The 15,799-nt window shown below is 50.6% G+C and overlaps 1 protein-coding gene across 1 annotated transcript in view; it reads left to right on the forward strand.

The window, feature by feature from the left end:
• The window catches only part of LOC132830166 (calpain-1 catalytic subunit-like), a 109,765-nt gene that overhangs the window by 67,969 nt on the left and 25,997 nt on the right, over positions 1-15,799 (forward strand). The window contains exons 13-16 of the mRNA XM_060847707.1: positions 8,293-8,504; positions 9,370-9,409; positions 13,328-13,393; positions 14,537-14,594. Coding sequence (XP_060703690.1) covers positions 8,293-8,504; positions 9,370-9,409; positions 13,328-13,393; positions 14,537-14,594 — 376 coding nt within the window. The remainder of the gene's footprint in view (positions 1-8,292; positions 8,505-9,369; positions 9,410-13,327; positions 13,394-14,536; positions 14,595-15,799) is intronic.

A 15,799-nucleotide genomic window follows, 5' to 3' on the forward strand; every position in this document is an offset into this window, starting at 1 on the left:
CTTCTTGAACAAGGAAACAACATTCGCTATCCTCCAGTCTTCTGGCACTACTGCAGACAATGACGACATAAAGATCAAAGCCAAAGGCTCAGCAATCTCCTCCCTTCCCTATCCCGGAGGATCCGAGGATAAATCCCATCCGGTCCCAGGGCCTTATCTGTTTTCAGATCTTGCAAAATTGCTAAGACTCCCTCTTTGTCAACCTCAATCCCATCTAATCTTGTAGCCTGTATCTCTGTATTCTCACTAACATTGCCCTTTTCCATGGTGGATACTGACAAAAAGCCAGTATTCAGGGCTGATGCCTGAAATGTCGATTCTCTGCTCCTCGGATGCTGCCTGACCTGCTTTTCCAGCACCACTCTCTGGACTCTGATCTCCACCATCTGCAGTACTCACTGTCACCTAACTGATCCAGTGTGTCCTCATCCATCAGCCCTGCCCTCCCAGGAATCAGTCTGGTAACCCTTCGCTGCCCTCCCTCCATCACCACAACATCCTTCCTCAGATAAGGAGACCAAACCTGTCCACAATACTCCAGGTGTGGTCTCCCCAAGGCCCTGTATAATTGCAGCAAGACCTCCCTGCTCCTGGACTCGAACCCTCTCCCTATGAAGGCCCACATCCCATTTCCCTTCCTCACCGCCTGCTGTACCTGCACGCTGACTTTCAGAGACTGGGGTACAAGGACACCCAGGTCCCATTGCCCCTGCCCCTCTCCCAATCTGTCCCCATTCAGATCATCATCTGCCTTCCTGACCCCTCCCCAACCCCTCACATTGATCCCCATTATCCTGCATCTGCCATGTATTTCCCCACTCCCTCAGCCTGTCCAAATCCCACTGAGACATCTCTGCCTGTCCCTCACAGCTCACCCTCCCAGCCAGCTTTGTGCTGTCTGCAAACCTGCAGAGATTACATTTAGTTCCCCCACCTCCATCATTCATCTATATTGTGAATAGCAGGGTCCAAGCACCGATCCCCGCGGTACCCCACTGATCCCCGCGGTATCTCACTGATCCCCGCGGTAACCCACTGATCCCCGCGGTAACCCACTGATCCCCGCGGTACCCCACTGATCCCTGCGGTACCCCACTGATCCCTGCGGTACCCCACTGATCCCTGCGGTACCCCACTGATCCCCGTGGTATCCCACTGATCCCTGCGGTATCCCACTGATCCCCGTGGTATCCCACCGATCCCTGCGGTAACCCACCGATCCCCGCGGTATCCCACTGATCCCCGCGGTATCCCACTGATCCCCGCGGTATCCCACTGATCCCTGCGGTAACCCACTGATCCCCGCGGTAACCCACTGATCCCCGTGGTAACCCACTGATCCCCGCGGTAACCCACTGATCCCCGCGGTATCCCACTGATCCCTGGGGTACCCCACCGATCCCTGCGGTATCCCACTGATTGTTGTGGTTCTGTTCGCCGAGCTGGAAGTTTTTGTTGCAAACGTTTCGTCCCCTGGCTAGGAGACATCATCAGTGCTCTGGAGCCTCCTGCGAAGCGCTTCTTTGATGTTTCTTCCGGTATTTATAGTGGTCTGTCCTTGCCGCTTCCGGGTGTCAGTTTCAGCTGTCCGCTGTAGTGGTTGGTATATTGGGTCCAGGTCGATGTGTTTGTTGATGGAGTTTGTGGATGAATGCCATGCCTCTAGGAAATCCCTGGCTGTTCTCTGTCTGGCTTGCCCTATGATGGTAGTGTTTTCCCAGTCGAATTCATGTTGCTTGTTGTCTGAGTGTGTGGCTACTAGGGATAGCTGCTCGTGTCGTTTTGTGGCTAGCTGATGTTCATGGATGCGGATTGTTAGCTGTCTTCCTGTTTGTCCTATATAGTGTTTTGTGCAGTCCTTGCATGGGATTTTGTAAACTACATTAGTTTTGCTCATGTTGGGTATTGGCTCCTTTGTTCTAGTGAGTTGTTGTCTGAGTGTGGAAGTTGGCTTGTGTGCTGTTATGAGTCCTAAGGGTCGCAGTAGTCTGGCTGTCAGTTCTGAGACGCTCCTGACGTATGGTAGTGTGGCTAGTCCTTTTGGTTGTGGCATGTCCTCGTTCCTCGGTCTATCTCTTAGGCATCTGCTGATAAAGTTGCGTGGGTATCCGTTTTTGGCGAATACCTTGTATAGGTGTTCCTCTTCCTCTTTTCGCAGTTCTGGTGTACTGCAGTGTGTTGTGGCTCTTTTGAATAGTGTCCTGATGCAGCTTCGTTTGTGTGTGTTGGGGTGGTTACTTTCATAGTTTAGGACTTGGTCTGTGTGTGTTGGTTTCCTGTGTACCCTTGTGGTGAATTCTCCGTTGGGTGTTCTCTCTACTAACACGTCTAGGAATGGGAGTTGGCTATCCTTTTCCTCTTCTCTCGTGAATCGCATTCCTGTGAGTGTGGTGTTGATGATTCGGTGTGTTTTTTCTATTTCCGTGTTTTTGATGATTACAAAGGTGTCATCGACGTATCTGACCCAGAGTTTGGGTTGGATTTGTGGTAGGGCTGTATGTTCTAACCTTTGCATAACTGCCTCTGCTATGAGTCCCGAGATTGGTGATCCCATGGGTGTTCCGTTGATTTGTTCGTATATCTGATTGTTGAATGTAAAGTGTGTAGTGAGGCACAAGTCCAGTAGTTTAAGTATGCCGTCTTTGTTGATAGGTTCGGCCTCCTGTGTTCTGTTCTGTATGTCCAGTAGGTTGGCTATTGTTTCTCTGGCTAGGGTTTTGTCAATCGAAGTGAACAGTGCCGTCACGTCGAAATCCCGTTTATTCCTGGTGTTTGTTTCGGTCTCCGAGCCAATCGCTGTCCATTTGAACCCACTGCCCCCGATCCCATGTACTTTACTGTTACACATTCTCTGCTGATGTGGGACTTTATCGAAAGCCTCCTGCAAACCCCAAGTAAACCGCACCCACTGGCTCTGCCTCCTCAACTCGACGAGTTACAGCCGGAGAATTCCAGCAGATTTCGAACTAACGACAAATAAAAATAAAGCCTAGGAACAGCGTTTCCGCCCTCAAAGCTTGCGCCGATCCAGATCCTCTGCCTAAACCTGCTGCCTATTTTCTCAGGGTCTGTGTCCCTGCCCAGTCATGTACCTGTCCATGTACCTGTCCATGTACCTGTCCAGCTTAAATGTCCCCAATGACCCTGCTTCCACCACCACCGCTGGCAACACATTCCATACATTCACAACTCTCTGTGTAAAGAACCTACCTCTGACATCCCCTCTATACCTTCCTCCTAGTATCTTCAAACTATGACCCCTCGTCCCAGTCAATCCTGCCCTGGGGAAAAGTCTCTGGCTATTGACTCTATCTATTCCTCCCATTACCTTGTACACCTCGATCAGGTCTCCTCTCTCCCTCCTTCTCTCCAGAGAGAAAACTCCGAGCTTATTCAACCTCTCTTCATAAGACAAGCCCTCCAGTCCAGGCAGCATCCTGGTAAACCTTCTTTGCACCCTCTCCAAAGCCTCTGTATCTTGCCTATAGTAGGGCGACCAGAACTGGACACAATATTCCAAGTGGGGTCTCACCAGGGACTTGTAGAGCTGCAGCAAAACCTCGCGGCTCTTACACTGGACCCCCCTGTTAATGAAAGCCAAAGCACCATATGCTTTCTGAACAACCCTATCCACTTGGGTGGCAACTTTGTGGGATCTATGTACTTGCACACCCAGACCCCTCTGTTCCTCCACACTGCCAAGAATCCTGTCTTTAATCCGATATTCAGCATTCAAGTTTGACCTTCCAAAATGCATCACTTCACATTTATCCAGGTTGAACTCCATCTGCCATTTCTCAGCCCAGCTCTGCATCCTGTCTGTGTCGCGCTGCAGCCTGCAATAGCCCTCGATAGTATCGACGACACCTCCAACCTTTGTGTCATCTGCAAATTTACTAACCCACCCCTCAACCTCCTCATCCAAGTCATTTATAAAAACTACAAAGAGCAGAGGCCCAAGAACAGAGCTCTGTGGGACCCCACTCAACACTGTCCTCCAGGCAGAATACTTTCCATCTACAACCACTCTCTGCCTTCTGTCAGCCAACCAATTCTGAATCCAGATAGCCAAGTCTCCCTGTATCCCATACTCCCTGACTTTATGAATGAGCCGACCGTGGGGAACCCTATCAAATGCTTTGCTGAAATCCATATACACCACATCCACTGCTCGACCGTTGTCGACCTGTCTTGGCACCTCTCAAAGAACTCAATAAGATTTGTGAGGCATGACCTGCCCCTCACAAAGCCATGCTGACTGCCTTTAATCACACTGTGCTTTGCCAAATCGTCCTAAATCCTATCCCTCAGAATTCATTCCAAAACTTTGCTGACCACAGACGTAAGACTGACTGGTCTGTAATTGCCAGGGATTTCCCTATTACCCTTCTTGAAAAGAGGAACAACATTCGCCTCCTTCCAATCCTCCGGTACGACCCCCGTGGAGAGTGAGGAGGCAAATATCCTCAAGGACCCTTTCCTTAGATTAAATCACTTACAGTGTGGAAACAGGCCCTTCGGCCCAACAAGTCGACACCGACCCGCCAAAGTGCAACCCACCCAGACCCATTCCCCTACATTTACCCCTTCACCCAACACTCCAGGCAATTTAGCATGGCCAATTCACCGAACCTGCACATCTTTGGACTGTGGGAGGAAACCGGAGCACCCGGAGGAAACCCACGCGGACACGGGGAGAATGTGCAAACTCTACAGTGGCCTAAGGTGGGAATCGAACCTGGGTCTCTGACGCTGGGAGGCAGCAGTGCTAACCACTGTGCCACCGTGCCGCCCACTTGGTGAAAACCAAAGCAAGAAACTCATTTCGGGCTTCCCCTCTCTGCTCAGACTCCACACACCAGTTCCCTCCACTATCCCTGATCAGCCCTACTTTCTCCCTGATCATTCCCTTATTCCTCACGTATGAGTAAAACACCTTTGGGTTCTCCCTAATCCTTCCTGCCAAGCCTTTTTCGTGCCCCCTCCTGGCTCTCCTCAGTCCATTTCGGAGCTGTTTTCTAGCAAGCCTGTAATCCTCTAAGGCTGTGCTAGATCCTTGCTTCCTCCACCTTACGGAAGCTGCCTTCTTCCTTTTGATGAGAATTTCCTCTGTTCTCATCATCCATGGCTCCTTAATCTTATCCCCTGTCTCAGAGGAACAAATTTGTGCATCACTCAACAACTGCTCCTTAAATAGTTTCCACATGTCTGCTGTGCCCTTTCTGTGGAACAATTGCTCCCAGTCTGTACTTTCCAAATCCTGTCTGATAGCGTCATAATTTCCTTTTCCCCAATTAAATATCTTCCCTCGGTAAGTGCTCCTTTCCCTCTCCATGGCTATGATAAACGTGACGCACTTGTGATTACTGTCACTAAAATATTCTCCCACCGCGAGATCTGACACCTGTAAAGCTCATTGCTGAGCACCAAATCCAAAATGGCCTCTTCCCTCGTCGGCCTGTCTACATACTGAGTAAGGAAACCCTCCTGAACACACCTGACAGAACGGCTCCAGACAAACCATCTGCACTCAGGAGGTTCCTGTCGATACTGGGAAAGTTGAAATCACCCATACCAACAACCCTGCTACACCTGCATTTTTCCACAATCTGCCTGCCTACGTGATCTTCAATCTCCCTACTGCTATCAGGGGGTCTGTAGAAAACCCCCAATGCGGTGGCTGTTCCCTTGCTGTTCCTAACCCCCACCCAGACTGACTCAGTAGGCAAACCTCCCTCAACAACCTTCGTTCCTGTAGCTGTGACTCACTCTCTGATTAGCAATGCTACACCCCCTCCTCTTTTCCCACCCTCCCTGATCTTTTTAAATGCTCTAAACCCTGGAACACCCAGCAACCATCCCTGCCCCAGTGAAACCCACGTCTCCGTTATGGCCACAACATCATAGTCCCATGTACTGATCCAGCGTATTTCCCCTAAGCCTTTCCCCTCTAACTTTGTTTGCATGACCCTTAGTAATTGAGTCCCCCCTACACTGGGAATAAGCTTCTTGCTATCCACACTGCCTACACCTCTCATGATGTTGTACACCTCAATCAGGTCCCCCCTCAACCTCCATCTTTCTAATGAAAATAATCCTAATCTACTCAACCTCTCCTCATAGCTCGCTCCCTCCAGACCAGGCAACATCCTGGTGAACCTCCTCTGCACCCTCTCCAAAGCATCCACATCCATTTGGGAATGCGACGCCCAGAACTGTACGCGGTATTCCAAATGTGTCCGAACCAAAGTCCCATCCAACTGTAATGTGACCTGCCCACCCTTGTACACAATACCCCGCCCGATGAAGGGAAGCGTGTTGTATACCTTCTTGCCCACTTTACTGACCTGCGTTGCCACCTTCAGGGTAAAGTGGACCTGAACCCCCCAGATCTCTCTCTACATCAATATTCCCCAGGGCTTTTCCATTTACTGTATAGTTTGCTGTTGAATTAGATCTTCCAAAATCCACCACCTTACATTTGCCCGGGTTGAACTCCATCTGCCATTTCTCTGCCCAACTCTCCAATCTGTCTATATTCTGCTGTATTCTCTGACAGTCCCCTTCACTATCTGCTACTCCACCAATCTTAGTGTCATCTGTAAACTTGCTAATCAGACCACCTATGCCATCCTTCAGATCATTTATATATATCACAGACAGCAGTGACCCCAGCACGGATCCCTGTGGGTCACCATTGGGCACAGGTCCCCATTTTGAGAAGCTCCCTTCCATTACTACTCTCTGTCTCCTGTTGCCCGGCCAGTTCCCTGTCCATCTGGACCCCATGTGACTTCACCTTCTCCGTCAGCCTGCCAAGGGGAACCTTATCAAACACCTTACTGAAGTCCATGTAGATGACATCTACAGCCCTTCCCTCATCAATCAATTTTGTTACTTCCTCATGGAATTCTGTTAGGTTTGTAAGACATGACCTTCCCTGCACAAAACCATGCTGCCTATCACTGATAAGCCCATTTTCTTCCAAAAGGGAATAGATCCTATCCCTCAACACCTTCTCCAGCAGCTTCCCTCCCACTGATGTCAGGCTCACTGGTCTGTAATTACCTGGATTATCCCTGTTACCTTTCTTAAACAAGGGGGCAACATTAGCAATTCTCCAGTGCTCTGGGACCCTCCCCATGTTCAAGGATGCAGCAAAGATATCTGTTAAAGCCCCAGTTATTTCCTCTCTTACTTCCCTCAGTAACAGGGGATAGATCCCATCCAGACCTGGGGACTTGTCCACCTTAATGCCTTTTAGAATACCCAACACTTCCTCCCTCGTTATGCCAACTTGCCCTAGAGTAATCAAACATCTATCCCTAACCTCAGCATCTGTCATGTCCCTCTCCTCGGTGAATACCGATGCAAAGTACTCATTAAGAATCCCACCCGTTTTCTCTACTCCCTGCATATCTTTCCTCCTTTGTCCTTGAGTGGGCCAACCCTTTCTCTAGTTCCCCTCTTGCTGCTTATATATGAATACAAGGCTTTGCGGTTTTCCTTAAACCCTGCTCACTGAGGATATCTCATGTCCCCTTTAGCCTCTTCATTCCTCGTTTCAGATTGGTCCTACATTCTGATATTCTTCCAAAGCTTCGTCTGTTTTCAGTCGCCGAGACCTTATGTATGCTCCCTTTTTCCTCTTAGCTCGTCGCACAATTTCACCTGTCATCCATGGTTCCCTCATCTTGCCATTTCTGTCCCTCATTTTTGAGATTAGATTACTTACAGTGTGGAAACAGGCCCTTCGGCCCAACAAGTCCACACTGACCCTCCGAAGACCAACCCACCCAGACCCATTCCCCTACATTTACCCCTTCACCTAATAGTACGGGCAATTTAGCATGGCCAATTCACCTGACCTGCACTGTGGGAGGAAACCGGAGCACCCGGAGGAAACCCACACAGATACAGGGCAAATGTGCAAACCAAACACAGACAGTCGCCTGAGGCAGGAATTGAACCCGGGTCTCTGGTGCTGTGAGGCAGCAGTGCTAACCACTGTGCCACTGTGCTGCCCAATTTTCACAGGCACTTGTCTGCCCTGCACACTGATCAACCTTTCTTTAAAATCCTCCCTCATATCAAATGTGGATTTACCCTCAAACAGCTGCTCCCAGTCTCCATTCCCCAGCTCCTGTCGGGTCTTGCTATAGGTGGCCTTCCCCTGATTTAGCCCTGTTAGGGATTTGCCTGTGGGCTGTGTATGGGGATGAGTTAGCGGATTTGGGCGCAGGGGCTGGTGTGTCAGTGTTATAAAATGTCTGCTCTCCTGTCTCTCCGCAGTACCATGGTTGTCAGAACATCCATTTGAAGAAGGATTTTTTCCTAACTCACAGCTCGTGCGCTCGATCTGAAACCTTCATTAATCTGCGTGAGGTCAGCAACCGCATCAAGCTGCCCCCTGGGGAATATGTGATTGTCCCTTCGACCTTTGACCCCAGTAAGGAAGCGGACTTTGTCCTTCGGGTGTTTACAGAGAAGAACGCTGACACAGAGTGAGTGCCTTTCTTCACACGTACAGCAGATGGCAGTGTCACTGGCTGGGCCCAGCATTTATTACCCCGTCCCTAGTCGCCCCCCCCTTGAGAAGGTGGGGGTGAGCTGCCTTCCTGACCCACTGCAGTCTGTGCGCTGGGGGTAGACCCTCAATCGCCCTTCGGGAGGGGTGGGGAATTGCCTGGGTTTGGGAGGGAGTGGGGATTGTCAGTGTTGGGGTGGTGGGGGGTTGGGTGTGGGGGTGGGAATGTTTCGTGTGGGGGGGAGGGGGTGGGCATTGTGGGGGTGGGGATTGTCAGTGGTGGGGGGGTTGGGTGTGGGGGAGGGGGTAGGGATTGTCGGTGTCAGGGTGGGGATGGGAATGTTTGGTGTGGGGGAGGGGGTGGGGATTGTCGGTGTCAGGGTGGGGATGTTTGGTGTGGGGGAGGGGGTGGGGATTGTCGGTGTGGGGATTGTCGGTGTCAGGGTGAGAATGTTTGGTGTGGGGGAGGGGGTGGGGATTGTCGGTGTCAGGGTGGGGATTTTTGGTGGGGGGGGAGGGGGTGGGGATTGTCGGTGTGGGGATTGTCGGTGTCAGGGTGGGGATGTTTGGTGTGGGGGGGAGGGGGTGGGGATTGTCGGTGTGGGGATTGTCGGTGTCAGGGTGGGGATGTTTGGTGTGGGGGGAGGGGGTGGGGATTGTCGGTGTGGGGATTGTCGGTGTCAGGGTGGGGATGTTTGGTGTGGGGGGAGGGGGTGGGGATTGTCGGTGTGGGGATTGTGGGGGTGGGGATTGTCGGTGTGGGGGTGGGGATGTTTGGTGTGGGGGAGGGGGTCAGGGTGGGGATGGGAGCACATGCTTTGACCACGCCGTCTCTCTTTCAGGGAGCTGGATGACCCAATCTCTGCAGACCTGGAAGACGAGGCAAGGACCCATAGATCCATGACCCCTACCTCCCTGACCTCTGCCTCCCTGACCCCTACCTCCCTGACCCCTGCCTGTCTGACCTCTGCCTGTCTGACCCCTACCTCCCTGACCTCTGCCTGTCTGACCCCTACCTCCCTGACCTCTGCCTGTCTGACCTCTGCCTGTCTGACCCCTACCTCCCTGACCTCTGCCTGTCTGACCCCTACCTCCCTGACCTCTGCCTGTCTGACCTCTGCCTGTCTGACCCCTACCTCCCTGACCTCTGCCTCCCTGACCTCTGCCTCCCTGACCCCTACCTCCCTGACCTCTGCCTGTCTGACCTCTGCCTGTCTGACCCCTACCTCCCTGACCTCTGCCTGTCTGACCTCTGACATCTGACCCACGTCTGTTTAACCACCAAATGCCTGACCCTGCTTATTTGAACCCTGACCCCACCTTGCTGAGCTTTGACCCCCATGTTCCCATCGCTCTGATGTCCTGAACCCTGATCCTTGACACACGTTGCTGACCCCCACCCTAACCCTAACCCACTGTTTGCTCTCACACTGACACCTTTCATTCACAAATCTCTCACTCTCTCACATTTCTCTCATTGCCAATTCCCTTATTCGCTGTCTCAGTGATTTTCCTATTTCTCTCTTAGTCGATGTGTTCTGTCACTCCCTCTGACTTCTCCACCCCCCCCCCCCCCCCCCCCCCCCCCCCCGCGTTCTCTCTCTCATCCGAGTTTAGTTTACTAGGTTAATTTCTCTCTCTACCTGCCTTCATGTTCTCTTCCTCTGTCTCTTTCCTGCATGGATATAATTCTGTTGCTCACTGATTTTTCTCTCTCGTGTGAGGAATGGTCCCTCTTGCTGATTTGTCCCACTGCCTGATTTTTCCTCCTCTGATTAAATGCTCTCACTTTCTGAGTTGTCTCCCACCTGACTGAGTTTTCCAGTTCACTGATTCCTCTATCTCTCTGATTATTCGGTTGCTGCTAATTTCCCACCTTACTTGTATCCTGATATCTCCATCCCTCTCTCCACTTCACTGATGTCTCCCTGGGCTCACTGATTTCTCACTACTTCACTGATTTCTGTCTCTCACTGATTACTCCTTACCTCACTGATATCTCTCTGGGCTCACTGATTTCTTTCTGCCTTACTGATTTCTCTCAGGCATCACTGACTTCTCCCTACCTCACTGAATTCTCTCTGTCTCACTGATTTCTCACTACCTCACTGATTTCTTCCTTCTCACTGATTTCTCTCCGTCTCACCGATTTCTCTCTGCCTGACTGATTTCGCCCTCACACTGATTTCTCTCAGGCCTCACTAATTTCTCGCTACCTCAATGATTTCTCTCTGCCTCACTGATTTCTCCCTGGGCTCACTGATTTCTCACTACCTCACTGACTTCTTCCATCTCACTGATTTCTCTCCATTTCACTGATTTCTCTCTGCCTCACTGATTTCTCAGGCCTACATTGAATTCTCTACCTCACTGATTTTTCTCTGTCGCACTGATTTCTCCCTACCTCACTGATTTCTCCCTGGGCTCACTGATTTCTTTCCGTCTCACCGATTTCTCTCTGCCTGACTGATTTCGCTCTTACTAATTTCTCCCCACCTCAATGATTTCTCTCTGCCTCACTGATTTGTCAGGCCTACATTGAATTCTCACTACCTCACTGATTTCTCCCTGCCTCACTGATTCCTCCTTACCTCACTGATTTCTCCCTATCTCACTGATTTCTCTCTCCTTCACTGATTTCTCTCTCCTTCACTGATTTCTCTCAGGCCTCACTGATTTCTCTCAGGCCTCACTGATTTCTCCTTACCTCACTGATTTCTCTGCCTCACTGATTTCTCCCTACATCACTGATTTCTATCTCCCTCACTGATTTCTCCCTGTCTGACTGATTTCTCCCTGCCTCACTGATTTCTCCCTGCCTCACTGATTTCTTCTTACATCACTGAATTCTCTCTGTCTCACTGATTTCTGTCTGCCTGACTGATTTCTCTCCATTTCACTGATTTCTCTCTGCCTCACTGATTTCTCAGGCCTACATTGAATTCTCACTACCTCACTGATTTTTCTCTGTCGCACTGATTTCTCCTTACCTCACTGATTTCTCCCTGCCTCACTGATTTCTTTCTGGGCTCACTGATTTCTCCCTATCTCACTGATTTCTCTCAGGCCTCATTGATTTCTCACTACCTCACTGATTTCTCCCTACCTCATTGATTTCTCTGCCTCACTGATTTCTCCCTGGGCTCACTGATTTCTCTCTGTCTTACTGATTTCTCACTACCTCACTGACTTCTTCCATCTCACTGATTTCTCTCCGTCTCAACTATTTCTCTCTACCTGACTGATTTCGCTCTCTCACTGATTTCTCTCCGTCTCACTGATTTCTCTCTGCCTCACTGATTTCTCAGGCCTACATTGAATTCTCTACCTCACTGATTTTTCTCTGTCGCACTGATTTCTCCTTACCACACAGATTTATCCCTACCTCACTGATTTCTTTCTGGGCTCACTGATTTCTCCCTACCTCACTGATTTCTCTCTGTCTCACTGATTCCTCACTACCTCACTGATTTCTTCCATCTCACTGATTTCTCTCCGTCTCACCGATTTCTCTCTGCCTGACTGATTTCGCTCTTACTGATTTCTCTCCTTCTCACTAATTTCTCTCTGCCTCACTGATTTGTCAGGCCTACATTGAATTCTCACTACCTCACTGATTTTTCTCTGTCGCACTGATTCCTCCTTACCTCACTGATTTCTCCCTATCTCACCGATTTCTCTCTCCTTCACTGATTTCTCTCAGGCCTCACTGATTTCTCACTACCTCACTGATTTCTCCTTACCTCACTGATTTCTATCTCCCTCACTGATTTCTCACTGTCTGACTGATTTCTCCCTGTCTGACTGATTTCTTGTTGTCTCACTGATTTCTCCCTGCCTCACTGATTTCTTCCTACATCACTGAATTCTCTCTGTCTCACTGATTTCTGTCTGCCTGACTGATTTCTCTCCATTTCACTGATTTCTCTCCACTTCACTGATTTCTCCCTGGGCTCACTGATTTCTCTCTGTCTCACTGATTTCTCTCTGCCTCACTGAATTCTCAGGCCGACATTGAATTCTCACTACCTCACTGATTTTTCTCTGTCCCACTGTTTTCTCCTTATCTCACTGATTTCTTTCTGGGCTCACCGATTTCTCCCCATCTCACTGATTTCTCCTTACCTCACTGATTTCTCTCAGGCCTCACTGATTTCTCCTTGCATCACTGATTTCTCTGCCTCACTGATTTCTCCCTACATCATTGATTTCTATCTCCCTCACTGATTTCTCACTGTCTGACTGATTTCTCCCTGCCTCACTGATTTCTATCTCCCTCACTGATTTCTCACTGTCTGACTGATTTCTCCCTGCCTCACTGATTTCTATCTCCCTCACTGATTTCTCCCTGTCTGACTGATTTCTTGGTGTCTTACTGATTTCTCCCTGCCTCACTGATTTCTTCCTACATCACTGAATTCTCTCTGTCTCACTGATTTCTGTCTCCCTGACTGATTTCTCTCCATTTCACTGATTTCTCTCCACTTCACTGATTTCTCCCTGGGCTCACTGATTTCTCTCTGTCTCACTGATTTCTCCTTACCTCACTGATTTCTCCCTATCTCACTGATTTCTCTCAGGCCTCACTGATTTCTCCCTCCCTCACTGATTTCTCTCTGTCTCACTGATTTCTCACCTGATTTCTGTTCCTGCATCCTATTTCTTGCCATCACTCTGATTTCTCTTTCTCAACAATACCTTCAGTTTGTTTTGCTTTCTCTCCTGCGCGGCCTGGTTTCCGGAGTTTTCCTGCTGTCTGATTCTCTCCTAACGGAGATGTTTCTCTCCATCTGTTCCCAGGAGGAGATCACCGAGGATGATGTTGAAGAAAGTTTCAAGGCCATGTTCCGGCAGCTCGCGGGTGAGGTGAGTCCTGGACCCTTTTAGATTCTTCCATCACCTTCCTCTCGAAACATGACCCCACGCTGACCCCAGACATCACCAAAACCCCACCCTGACCCCGGAGATCACCCTGACCCCTGCCTGACCCCGGAGATCACCCTGACCCCACCATGACTCCGGAGATCACCCTGACCCCTGCCTGACCCCGGAGTTCACCCTGACCCTGGAGATCACCCTGACCCCACCCTGACCTCAGAGATCACCCTGAACCCACCCTGACCCCGGAGATCACCTGACCCTGGAGATCACCCTGACCTCACCCTGACCCCAGAGATCACCCTGACCTCACCCTGACCCCAGCAATCACCCTGACCCCAGAGGTCAGCCTGATCCCAGAGATCACCCTGACCCTACCCTGACCCCAGAGATCACCCTGACCCTACCCTGACCCCAGAGATCATCCTGACCCCAGAGATCACTCTGACCCCATCCTGACCCCAGAGGTCAGCCTGATCCCAGAGATCACCCTGACCCTACCCTGACCCCAGAGATCATCCTGACCCCAGAGATCACTCTGACCCCAGAGATCACTCTGACCCCATCCTGACCCCAGAGATCACTCTGACCCCATCCTGACCCGGAGATCACCCTGATCCCGGAGATCACCCTGACTCCAGAGATCACCTGACCCTGGAGATCACCCGGACCTCACCCTGACCCTGGAGATCACCCTGACCCTGGAGATCACCCTGACCCTGGATGTTACTCTGACTCCAGGTGGCACAGTGGTTAGCACTGCTGCCTCACAGCGCCAGGGACCCGGGTTCAGTTCCCGACTCAGGCGACTGTGTGGAGTTTGCACGTTCTCCCCGTGTCTGCGTGGGTTTCCTCCGGGTGCTCCGGTTTCCTCCCACAGTCCAAAGATGTGCGGGTCAGGTGAATTGGCCATGCTAACCCATAGTGTTCAGGGTGTGTAGGTTAGGTATATTAGTCAGGGGTAGGGGAATGGTTCTGGGTGGGTTACTTTCGGAGGGTTGATGTGGACTTATTGGGCTGAATGGCCTGTTTCCACACTGTCAGGAATCTATAAAAAATAATCCTGACCCCTGACCCTGCAGTGACCTGTGATAGCCCATTGATTGTAAGTGTATCTCTCTTTCTTGACAGGATATGGAGATCAGTGTGTTTGAACTGCGGACTATTCTCAATCGAGTCCTCTCCAAACGTAAGTGATGGAATCTTCACTCGGCCTTACATTCTCCCCAATTACCCCCAAAACCTGCTGCCATCACTGCTCCACCATCTTCCCCCCCTCCCCCTGCTCAGCTCTCCTCCCGGTGAACTCTGACCAGCTCCTCCCTCTCGTCAATGGTCATCCCATTATGGCTGATTCTAGCATCTCCCTCTCGAGCTGCAGGGTGAACTCTATCATCATGTGGGCACTGCCCCTCACGGTCCCTTAACCATCAGCTCCCTAAACATGGCTGCCCCATCACACATCATCAAATCCAGAGGCTGGTCCACAAATACCATCTCACAGACATTCCACTAATCCGTCTTCTGGATGTAGGTTTGCTCGCTGTGCTAGAAGGTTCATTTTCAGACGTTTCGTCACCATAATAGGTACCATCTTCAGTGGGCCTCAGGCGAAGCACTGCTGATGATTCCTGCTTTCTATTTATATGTTTGGGTCGGTGACATCGTTTCCTGTGGTGATGTCATTTCCTGTGTACCATCAGAAATAATATCACCAACCGAAAGAGACCCAAACATATAAACAGAAAGCAGGAATCATGTAGACTGCTTCGCCTGAGCCCCACCGAAGATGTTACCTAGTATGGTGACGAAACGTCTGGAAATGAACCTTCCAGCTACAAACCTTCTCAAACCTTGCCAATCCTTCTTGTTTTTGGGATCTCTTGCCAACCTGATTTTCCCAGTGCACCTGTGTATGGAAGTCCCCCAGGATTATTCTGCCTTTTCTATCTACTGGGTTATTTCCTTCTCCACATCCTAACTACTGTGAAATACTCAAGCGAACCTGTTCCCCTCATTCTGAGACCATACAGGGAACCTGGTGCTTGGTCAATTGCTAAGAAGAACAAAGAAAATTTACAGCCCAGGAACAGGCCCTTCGGCCCCTCCAGGCCTGAGCTGATCCACATCCACTGTCTAAACCTGTAGGATCTGTATCCCTCTGCTCCCACCTCCTCATGCATCCGTCCAGACACAAAGAACAAAGAGTTTGAGTTAGCCAGAAGAGGCCAGGCCGAATGGCCTCCAGTTGTAGGGTCTCTGGTTTACAAGGTGAAGAGGATGTTGTCAATGTGACACCATGACTGGTGACCTCCTGGTGGGGGGGGGGGGGGGGGGTGTGTGTGTGTTTGTGGGGGAGGTGTGTGGGGGGGTGGAGTGTGTGTGTGGGGGGAG

This window comes from Hemiscyllium ocellatum, chromosome 3, assembly GCF_020745735.1.
Source record: "Hemiscyllium ocellatum isolate sHemOce1 chromosome 3, sHemOce1.pat.X.cur, whole genome shotgun sequence".
Classification (NCBI taxonomy): Eukaryota; Metazoa; Chordata; class Chondrichthyes; order Orectolobiformes; family Hemiscylliidae; genus Hemiscyllium; species Hemiscyllium ocellatum.